Raw genomic sequence first — 10,828 nt, 5'->3', positions numbered from 1 at the left:
GAAAAGGCGTTAGCAATATCAATGGTGGCGTACCATTTGGCTGCCTTTGACTCCAATTCATACTGGAGTTCTAACATATCTGGCACAGCAGCACTCAATGGGGGTGTGACTTCATTCAGGCCACGGTAGTCCACCGTCAGCCTCCATTCTCCACTGGCTTTACGCACTGGCCATATGGGGCTGTTAAAAGGTGAGTGAGTCTTGCTAATCACTCCCTGATTCTCTAGTTGGTGAATCAGCTTCTGAATGGGGAGCAAGGAATCCCTGTTGGTGCGGTACTGCCGTCTGTGCACCGTTTTTGTAGCAATCGGTACTTGTTGTTCTTTCACTCGTAGCAACCCCACGGCAGATGGATCTTCTGACAGGCCAGGCAAAATAGACAACTGCTTAACACCTTCTGTGTCTACAGCAGCTATTCCAAAGGCCCATTGGTACCCTTCGGGATCCTTAAAATATCCCCTTCTGAGGTAATCCATACCAAGTATGCATGGAGCCCCTGGACCAGTCACAATAGGGTGCAAAGCCCCCTGGGGAAATGTAGTTCTCCGGACAGGCACCCGGAACTTGAGCATCAGCAGTCAAACCCCCAGTGCATTACATGATGTTATGATGTGGAATACTGAAAACCAAAAATCATGAAACCATGACAGAAGGGAAGGGCTTTTTGGGAGGCGCTGGCACAGCTCAGGAGCAGAACAATGCAGCTGGGCAGCTTGCAGGGAAGGGATAAAGAGAGGCAGAGAAACGACTGCCTCCCCTTGGCGTTCTGACCTGAAGCCACCCCAGGGTATGGAGGAGGGAAAAGAACTGCCCTATTTTTTGAGAAGAGTCTCTCTTCTTGTACAGAAATCCATCGGTTGTTGGACCAGATGGAGGAAAATGCAAGAAAGGTCTTGCAGAAAACGGCCCTTTGCGCCGTTCTGGGCATTGGTGCACTGAAGAGGATCTGTCAGCAGAGGGGCAGTCTGGTGGAATGTGCTCTGAAGAACTGCCACCTTGCATTGAAGAGCAGATAGCAAGGAGTCTTGTGCTTTTCCTTTGTCTTCCCTTTGCTACAGCTCTGCCTGCAGCCATTGGTGCCGTGTCACAGCTCCCCAGCTCCCCACGCCCACCTCTGGGGCAGGATGGGGCACCGCAGATGGCCCATGGTGTCCCTCAGCTGCCACCACCAGCCCATATCCCAATATCCATTCCAAGTCCATCCCATATCCAGAGCCCATCCTATATGTTTCCCATTTCCCGGTATCCCATCTCGTATCCATCCCATATCCACACCCCCACACCCACCCCACATCCCCATCCCACACCCCACATCCCAATCCCGCACCCAACATATCCCACATCCCAACTCCGAATCTCATTCCCAATCCCTCATCCCAAGCCCATTGCCCACCTATCACTCTCAATCCCTCATCCTAGTCACAATCCCACATCCCCAATCCCAATCCCAATCCCAATCGCACATCCCCTCCCCTATGGCAACAGGGCACACCACGAGGCCCCTCCTCCCCCGCATCCAGGCCGAACTCCCTGAGCTCCCGGTGCCCCCCGGGGCTGAGCTGGGCTGTGGGTACAGGGGACTACAGGGTTGGATACTGGGGGATGTGGGGCTTTAGAGGGGTTATAGAGTAATAATGGGCTATAAGAGGGCTTTTGGGGTGAGATAGGGGTGCTGTAGGGGAGCTGTGGAGGGCTATAGCAAGGCTGTAAGGTAATATGGGGCTATAGGGGGCTTTTTGGGGCTATAGGGGGGCTGTAGTGTAATACGGCACTATGGGGGGCTGTGGGGGGATATAGCGGGTCTGTAGGATTATATGGGGCTATAGGGTGCTTTGGGGTCTATGGGGGCTGTAGGGTAATATGGAACTATAAGGGAGATATAGGGTAATATGGGGCTATAGGGCTCTGTAAGGGGATATGGGGGGGCTGTAGGGTTATCTGGGGCCTTATTGCTTTGTGGCGGGATGTAGAAGGATTGTAGGGTAATAAAGGGCTACGGGAGGCTGTGAGGGGATATAGAAAGGCTTTAGGGTAATATGGGTCTGTGGGAGGTATAGGGTAGTACAGAACAATCAGAAGGCTATAGGCGTAGGTGGGGCTGTGGGGGGGCTATTGGGGTAAATATGGAAGGATATGGGGCTGTAGTGGGCTCCAGAGGGTGATAGGAGTATCTGCGGATAGAAGTAGCTGTGAGAGAACATAGGGGAATACAGAGCTGTGGGGGGGCTATAGGAGGGTTGTACGGTGATATGGGTCTATAAAGGGCTATTGGGGGCTATAAAGGGGATGTAAGGTAATATGGTTCTATAGGGGGCTGTTGGGGAATATAGAGGGTCTATAGGGTAACACAAGGCTATAGGGGGTTGTGGGGGGTATCAGGGGACTGTAGGGTAATCGGGGGCTATAGGGAGCTGTGAGGAGATATATGGGGGCTGAAGAGTAATATGGAGTTATAGGAAGGTGTGGGGGGATATCAGGGGACTGTAGGGTCATATTGGGCTTTGAGAGGCTGTGGAGGGATATGGGGGGGCTGTAGGGTACTATGGAGCTAAAGAGGGCTGTAGAGTAATATAAGGGCTATAGCAGGCTGTGGGGGGATTCACTGGGGGAGGAAGAGGATCAGAATGGGGGAATGGGGGCAAGGGACCCTTAGGGTAAGAATAGGGGGAATCACTGGGGGGGGGAGAGAGGTGGTCAGAATGAGAAGTTTCATGGGGGAGGAGTGGATAGGAGACTCTAGGGGTCAGAATGGGGGACTGAGGAGGGTATTCGGGGGGGAGAGGATCGGTGTGGAGGAATAAGAGGGGTAGGGACAGTGGGGGAGGGGAAGGGAAGGGACCCTGGGGGTAAGAATGGGGAACTGAGTGGGAGGGGGCAGGGGGCACTGAAATGGAGGGTTGAAGAAGAGTATAGGGATCAGAATGGGGGAACTGGAAAAAATATGGGGCGGGGGGTGAATGGATCATTAGAGTAAGAATGGAAGGACTCACTGGGGGGTGTTAAGGGGGACAACAGGGGACTCTAGGAGTCGGAACAGGGGACTGAGGGGAGTACTGGGGGGAGTGAGGACCAGAACGGGGGAATGGGAAGGGAGGGGAAGGGACCCTGGGGATAAGAATGGAGAGCGGGGGGCACTGAGGTGGGAGGTCGAAAAGGACTGGGGGAACTGGAGTGGGGGAGGCTCTAATGGTCAGATGGGAGGGGGACCAGGAGGAGAGTGTGACCGCATGGCCGCCTCCTCCTCGCGGCGCAGGGTGATGACATCACAGCCCAACTCAGCCCTGCAGCTCCGCCCTCCCCCGGCCCCAACGCGCCGCTCCAGTCATCACCCGCAAGGCGGGCAGAAAGTCATCAAGATTTTATTTTAAGTTTTCCTTCTGTCAAATTTCTGCTGTCTTTTGCGAGTTGCCGTGAATTTCCACCCGATACACGCAGGTGTGTTCTGCATTTCCCCAGTTGCTCCACACCTCCAGTTTGACATGGCCGAAGGCTTTGCGGGGCTCCTCCTGCCAACACAAAGAGGAGAGGCTTCCTTATGCCACGGCACATCGCACAGCTCCCTCTGCCAGCTGCAGAACCCTGCCTTGCTCTGCTCCGCTCCCTGAGCTGCCATGGGATGCCGGCTTGGCTGATCAGGCAAACCCTTTCTTCTTCCCCACTGGCAGCCTGCCGCACGCACTCGCCATACCTGCAGGTGGAAGGTCTGGGCGATCTCTCCGTCCACGTCATAAATGAACAACCCCAGGAGAGTTTCACCGCCAGCCTCATCCACTCCCTGAAAGACAAGAGATGATTGCGGTCACACTTAGGCAGGCCATGCGAGAAAGAACGTGCCGAGGCCAAAGGCGGGAGCCCTTTCCCCCCTCCCTCAGCTCTGGCAGGACTGGAGCACAAAGAAGGGTGAACCTGAGTGGAGCAATTGCTCCCAGCCGCTAGCCACAAAGAGCAGCAGAGGCCTCCGCAGACGTGTAACCGCCCTGAGGGTCTCCGTGCCCTTGGGCGGGATGCCGCGCTCTGCAGCAGCCCACCACAGCTCTCTGGGAGCTCCCACCACCACGAGGTCTTATGGGGCTCTATAGCAAAGCTTTTCCTCGGGGCTTCCCTCCAGAAGAAGCGGCGGGCAGAGACTTACTGAGACAGCAAACTCTCTGGGGGCACTGCTGACTTCCCCAGAGGGAGAGACCGCCCTGGAGATGTGCCAGATGGTGAGAGCCGTGAGCTGGATTTCCTCTGGCAGCCGGATGACCACGTGGCCCTGAGATCTTGGGAAAGCCCAGCAGTTGCCAGGAGAAATATCGGGCTGAAATAAGAAAGACGCGTCTGTCAGCGGTGAGGCAGAGCCCCAGAGCTGGCCGTTGGGCAGGGAGCACAGAGCTCGCCTTCCCTGTGGGTGCCGTTCTCCTCGTAGTGGAACGGCAGTCAAGGGACAGGAGGGGAATACGCAAAGGTTTGGACAACAGCTCTGGAGTCAACCAAGCGCCTTTCTCTGCTTGCCCAGAGCCAGCGGGGCAGCCCTCCCAGCATCTGCCACCCCATCACCCTCCCGATGCCGTGTCAGCAACGTGGGGAAGAGTGTGGGCTGAGCAGTGCAGCTGGGCCAAAGGAAATTGCTGCGCACTTGCTCCTGCAGCCAGCAGGCAAGGCAGTGAACCCACAGCCACCGTTTCTCCTGCCATACCTGCAGGAGTGTCTCAGGAGGCTTTGCAGTGGACAAGAGTGGAGGAAGGCAGTGGTTCTTCCAGCTTTTCCCACCATAACTCTCGGATGTCCTCTCCGCATCTACAGTGGCACCTGCAAAAAAGACGGAAAGACGTGCACCAGGACAGCCCAGAGATGAGCTGAAGGAGTGAATGCTCGTTCCCTGAAGCTCTTGGCGGGGCTCTGGGCAGCAAAATCCCTCCCGCTCTGCATGGGAACTGTTGAGTCCCAGCCTGAGCCACTGATTGAGCACCTGGGGAAAGGAGCTGGTGAGCCCCAGGAGCACAGGTGAAGGCTTTTTAAATTCTCAGAGAGAGGAGATTTAGATGGGATGTCAGGAGGAAATTCTTGACCCCCAGTGGGCAGTGGGGCCCTGCAATGTGCTGCCCAGAGAAGCCATGGATGCCCCATTGCTGGAGGCACTGGAGACCAGGTTGGATGGGGCCCTGAGCACGTGATGGAAAGGGTGGCAGCCTTGCCAACGGCAGGGAGTTGGATTGGGATGGTCTGTAAGGTCCCTTCAGAGCTCAGCCGTTCTGAAGCTCTAGGAGATAACTCTGACAGAAAGCAGAGCTCGGCAGGCTTTGGGGAGCACCAGACACAAAGCTGAGGGTAGTGAAGCTGTCTGTCTGTCTACATACCCATGGTTTTCAGAGCCCAGTTGGGCCTCCAGATGCCATTTTCCATTATTTTCTCCATGGCGTGCTGTGTCAACTGCAGAATTTCCTGGCAACAAATAGGGAATGGAGAGACAGCAGTGAGCACAAACACAGGAGGAGATCAGTGTGAGCAGGAAGTCCTGTCCGAGAGCCAGAGGAGGGCTCCATTTCTTTCCAGAAATCCAGCAAGGTCTTCTAGAAAGTGTGCCCCAATGCCACTGGACTCCAGAGACACAGCAAAGATGGACCGTGAGCTCTGCCTGACCCCCTTGCTGCCAGCCTCGTGCCATCTCCAGAGCAGCCTGGGCAGCCAGAGACAGAGCTGTCTCTGGAAAGGGCTGAGAGGAAACAGGAGCCAGCAGCACCGCCATTACCTCTCCCTTCAGTCTGTGGATCCCATTCTCGTGGAAGATATCCAACACTGACTGGAGAATGAGGTTCCTCCTGGCCGACAGCTGAGTAGATTTCACGTTCAGCTCCAGCTCCTTTCCCTTCCGCCAAACCGGTGAGTTCCTGAAGGCAAAGGCAAAGCGAGTCTTGTTCAGTACTGCTCACCCTGCAGCTCAGAGCTCCAGTGCCATGAGTGAAGGATTTGGGGGGTTGTGCCCTTCCTTATCCGCCAGCCCCTTTTGTTCCTTCACTTTGCCGAGAGCTGCCTTCCACCGTCCAGATGGCAAAGGCTGGAGCCCTGGGCACGAGGCGAAGGCGTGCAAAGGGCACACAGCCAGCTGAGGCCACGCTATAGAGCCAGGTGCAGGACGAGGAACTGTTCTTACCCCAGAAACAGGAGCTCTGCTGACGCCGCCTGGAAGAGAAAGGCACTCAATGGAAGGAAGCACAAGGAGCACGGCCAGGGCTTCTAAAGGAGGTTCCCAGGGAACCGCTAGCAGAATTTCCTGCTGCTTCCCAGCAGTTTGCAGAGCACCCCTGCCCAAAGTCGGGCTCTTAAACCCTCCCCGTGCTGCAGAGCATCTGCTGCTTCTCCCTTTGCTTTCCCATCCCCTCCAGACTCCCCAGTGCCACGGATGGGCCAAAGGCCCCTTCTTCCCACGCGCTGCCGCCTTCAGCCCGAGCTCCGAGGGGGGCACTGGGAAGATGCTTCCACATCGAAGCCCACCCTGCTGCCAAGGAGACCCCAGCCCGGCTCAAGAGCCCACCCTCCATCTCAGCAGTGAGGAGCCCGTGGCCAAACTCCTGTCCCCACAGAGGCAGAAGGGCAGAGCTTTGGCCTCTGCCGCACATCACGGCACTGACCTGTAGGATGCCATTTCTCCAAGCTGCCAATATCCAGATGAAGGCTGCAGCTGTGGGGGACATCAGTCGGGAGAGACCGTTAGTTTGCTCAGCCCCATCTTCCTCCTGCAGACCCAGCGGGGACACGCCGTGTGGGACAGTCCCGCCCCCCGGCTCCGCTGGGATGGCTTTGGCTGGGGAACACTCACCAGAAAGGACTGCCAGAAGCAGGCCGGGGCTCCTCCTTCTCCTCTCTTGGGCAACGCCCTCCCTAAGGGAGAGATCAGACAGCGGTTATCGCGGCCCAGAGCGGGAGCAGGGCTGTGCCCATGGAAGGGGATTTGGGGCTGCCCAGCTGCAGAAAGCCCGGCAGCACGTGCTGCTTCTGGCTTCCCCTCCCCGCATTCCGGGTCCTGCTGCACCCACCTGCCCAGCTGGGCTGGCATTTCGGCACCTTCACTTGCACAGACACAGGGAGCAGCTCGCTCTCCTCCCAGGACACGAGCACCTCTTCCCCTGCTCACCTGCTCTGCAACCCTCGCAAGACTGCACTGCCGCACGCCTCTGCGGCGTGGCTGAGGAGGATGGCGGGTTCTGATGTTCTGATGTCGTAATAGCCAAGGGACGCCTGCTATGACCCCTCAGGGTGTGCCCAGGAGGGACAGACCCGTGGCTTTGCCCCCAGCCCAAGGCTGAAATTCCCAGAAACGCTCCCGAGCACAGAGAGGAGCTCCTTTGGATGCCCGGCGAGGATGTCTGTGCCACTGCACAGCTGCTCCCGTCCTGGGCACGGACAGCTGAGTGCTTCTGGCTGTGAAAGTCACAGGCTCATGGAATGCCCTGGGTTGCAGAGGCCCGCAGTGCTCATCAGTTCCAACCCCCCGCTGTGTGCAGGTCGCCAACCAGCAGCCCAGGCTGCCCAGAGCCACATCCAGCCTGGCCTCGAATGCCTGCAGGGATGGGGCATCCACAGCCTCCTTGGGCAACCTGTTCCAGTGCCTCACCACCCTCTGGCTGAAAAACTTTGTCCTCATATCCAACCTAAATCTCCTGTCTCACTTTAAAGCCATTCCCCCTTGTCCTAAAAAGCACCTTGGCTCTTTCCATGTCTGAGGAAGGCAGTTCTCCGTCCTCACTCATCAGAGGGGGAACGCTCTCCTCAGCCTGTCTCCTGCCTGTGTGCCTGTAGAACCCCTGGTTATTTTTCACATCCCTCACAAGTTCAGCTCCACCTGTGCCTTGGTTTCCCAATCCCACCCCTGCACACACAGACAGATGGATGCCTGCTTTACAACATAAACATAAACCTGACTTCTTAATTGTTTAATTACCCCCTTAGCATTTGTGCCCCTTTACACTGGTCATTGTTCTGGCCATCCGTCTGTCCTTGCATAGAGATAAGCTCGAAAGGAGGATGGAGGGGAGCATCCTGGAGCCTGCACGTGGCATCCTCACATTCCCACGGAGTGGCACAGCTCTGCTTTGTGTCAAGGCCCTGACTCCTTGACAGTTTGTTCAATATATTTCACTCTTGCCGGTCGAATGAACAACTTCACAGTATGTTTCCTAGTTCAGAACACTGTACCCACACTGTTTAAAACATTTAAATTCTATTGCAGCTTTGTGAGAAAGTATCTGTTAGGCAATCCGGTCACTGTGTTTCTAAAATATGCTACTAATATGTGTAGGCTATTCTTACATTCCACATCAGCTAATTCTAAAGTTATGTTACAGCTTAATTCTTTAGCTCAATTGCCCCTTTTCAGTGATCAATGCAGAAACAATACTTTTCACTTTCCACAAACTCCCCCCTCTTTTTCTTTATACATGTTGATTTCTGCAATTCCTTCCTAAAGCACGATTCTAAAAACTTCGTCACTTTCTCCTAATATCATCATTCTGTCCAAGTATGGTGGACATACTTGGACATTACTTAAGCAAACCCCATTGTTGTTTGCTTAAGCAGAGCGGTTTCAATTAGTCGCTGTACCAGTCCCCTCACACAGGGGATAAACAGCAGCCGATGGCCGTCAGGACTCCTGTGACCACAATCAGAGAAGTAAATACGGACACAGTCATCACTTTCCATTTGCCAAACCAAGACTCCAACCACCCAGTGAGGGGATTATCTATTCCTGAGGTTTCGGCTAATTCGCTAGCAAGAGTAGTAAGCCCTTGTCATGCTCTAGTTATTGTGCCATCCGGGGCTGTGTTATTTGGGATAACAGTACAGCAGTGGGTGCCCAACATTACACACACCCCCTTTTTCTGCTAATATCATGTCTAAGGCGATCCTATTCTCCCAGGCCATCCTGCTTGTAGCATCCAATTGTTCTGCAATTCCCTTTATTGCCTCCCTTGTATAGTTTATAAATCTCTGCTGATTGTAATACATACAGTTTATCCATCCACATTTTTGTTAATTGTCACCCACCAGAAAAGAGACTCAAATCCTGCAGCAATTTGATTTCTAGCCTTAAATTCATTAGGGACCCCTCTGGGCACCCAGTTGAGTCTATGTTTATTGTATCATCATCGAATGGGATTCCTAAGCTCCTTCTGTCCCTTTGGTGAATGTGTGATAGATCCTCTCGAATGCCAGAGTGAACGGCATAGCCAGTAGAGCAAGTGCACAGGTACCTCCCCAGTTAGATGGGAGGATGGACCATAAGGTCTCCCCGCCGCAATACCACCAGAGATCCGCTCTAGGGATTCTCAGCCTTGAAGAGTTCCCTGCTAAATCTTTTGTAACATCCAAGGTTTCACTGCATAGTGAGAAATTCCCTGTAGACCTGGTAGCCCCCACACCCTGCCTTGAGAGACAGGCTGTATGGTTACCTATGGCCATAGAGAATGCAGGAGGGACCTCGGCATCCATCTCCGATATCGGGGGAAACAGCAGGGAGAGCGATTTACAGGCTTCATTTCCCCAGGCGCTCTTTTCCTGGCACAAGGCGACCATACATTGCATCCCTTGGGGATCCTGGGTCCACCCCAGAGGAAGGGGTGCTACCTGAGCTACAGGCCGTCCCGATGCACAAGCATAGCAGTTGCTAGGGCTGAGACTCTGGACAGTATATTTAATCCATTCTACTCAGGCATTCACATCCCTGTACCCCGTCTCAATTTCAAACATTTCTCTGAGATCCTTTATTTCTGTAATTACTATAACTGCAGGATTTTTAGGAGGATTTTCCACTCCCTTTTTCTTATCCTGGACATTTTGAGCATGAGGGAACAAATCCCATACAGCTATTCTGTATCTAGCTACTGGGTCTCCTCCACGTATGTTTATTCCAATGCCAAAAGTGATGTTAACAAGGCTATCGGCCTTGCTGATTGTTATTGTCACTGGATTACACTGCAAGGCCTGGCAGTCTGGTTGGACAACTCCTTAAACATACAAATCCATTCTTTTAGGGTGTGTGATTGCAATGTATCAAGTATCCCTGGGATGTATGTTCAGCCTCGATAGGCAGTTGTCCACCATACATCATTCCATCCCCTACAAGGGGATCCCCTACTCATGCCTAACTCAGGACACAGGTATTTCTCCTCATTGCTCAATTCTGGTTGGGCACTGAAGCCTCGCAGGCTGTCACACTGCAGGCATCGAATGTGGCGGTCTGAAGTGTTTCTCTCCTTGCCACATTCACCCAAATCTTAACAGGGTATCCTCCCACTCCCCTCTGCAGGTCATCCTTTTTCCAAGCAATCAGTTGACCAGGACATTCTTTGAAGGGGATCACTGTCAAAATCAAAACTACTAATTGGTCTCTCCCCAGCATCATTGTCAAATCTTAAATCTCTATGTAGCTACTATAGTGAAGAATAGGATATACTCTGCTATAAAATACAAATATACACCTCCCTACCTATGCTGTTAAGGAGAAATTACAGGTCAGCTTATTTACAATTTCTTTTTAATTTTTATCTTTAGAGGATCCTCCATGGCAACAGTTTCCCACACTTCAGGGTTAGTGGAAGGTTTTACTCGTGTGCAGTGAGTCCTACCCTTCTCGGCCGTCCTGACAGCTGTTTCTGTTGTCAGAAGTACTTGGAACGGTCCTTCCCAGTCGGGTCGCATCTTAGCCTCCTTCCAGGTCTGGATGAGGACCCAGTCTCCAGGTTGGAATGGATGAATCGGGAATTCCAGAGGTGATGATTGTGCTAGCAGTCCTCGGATCCTGAGAGACGATAGTGAGGAAGATAATCCAAGTATATAGTTCTTAAGAAAC

At 53.6% G+C, this 10,828-nt stretch overlaps 1 protein-coding gene across 1 annotated transcript; it reads right to left on the bottom strand.

Annotated features, from left to right (window-relative positions):
* Positions 1 to 1,949: 1,949 nt before the first annotated feature.
* On the bottom strand, positions 1,950 to 7,524 carry LOC109366228 (SUN domain-containing protein 3-like). Its single transcript, XM_019613163.2, has 10 exons — positions 7,017 to 7,524; positions 6,800 to 6,861; positions 6,612 to 6,661; positions 6,134 to 6,162; positions 5,732 to 5,870; positions 5,340 to 5,424; positions 4,679 to 4,791; positions 4,133 to 4,300; positions 3,689 to 3,775; positions 1,950 to 3,506 (listed from the first exon to the last, which is right to left on the bottom strand). Exons 1-10 carry the CDS (start codon positions 7,034 to 7,036, stop codon positions 3,381 to 3,383), a joined length of 879 nt encoding a protein of 292 aa, XP_019468708.1. The 5' UTR covers positions 7,037 to 7,524; the 3' UTR covers positions 1,950 to 3,380.
* Positions 7,525 to 10,828: the final 3,304 nt, after the last annotated feature.

The sequence above is a fragment of the Meleagris gallopavo genome, chromosome 2, assembly GCF_000146605.3.
Source record: "Meleagris gallopavo isolate NT-WF06-2002-E0010 breed Aviagen turkey brand Nicholas breeding stock chromosome 2, Turkey_5.1, whole genome shotgun sequence".
NCBI lineage: Eukaryota > Metazoa > Chordata > Aves > Galliformes > Phasianidae > Meleagris > Meleagris gallopavo.
Note: the sequence above shows the minus strand (reverse complement) of the source record. Positions and strands in the feature narration are given on the sequence as shown.

What these genes read in the sequence shown, in the direction of transcription:
- LOC109366228 (XM_019613163.2), bottom strand. Translation starts at nt 7,036, where the DNA reads ATGCCAGCCCAGCTGGGCAG. An exon ending in GCAGAGCTCCTGTTTCTGGG is followed by an intron (nt 5,871 to 6,133) that starts GTAAGAACAGTT and finishes CTTTGCCTTCAG; the next exon opens with GAACTCACCGGTTTGGCGGA. An exon ending in TCCACAGACTGAAGGGAGAG is followed by an intron (nt 5,425 to 5,731) that starts GTAATGGCGGTG and finishes ATTTGTTGCCAG; the next exon opens with GAAATTCTGCAGTTGACACA.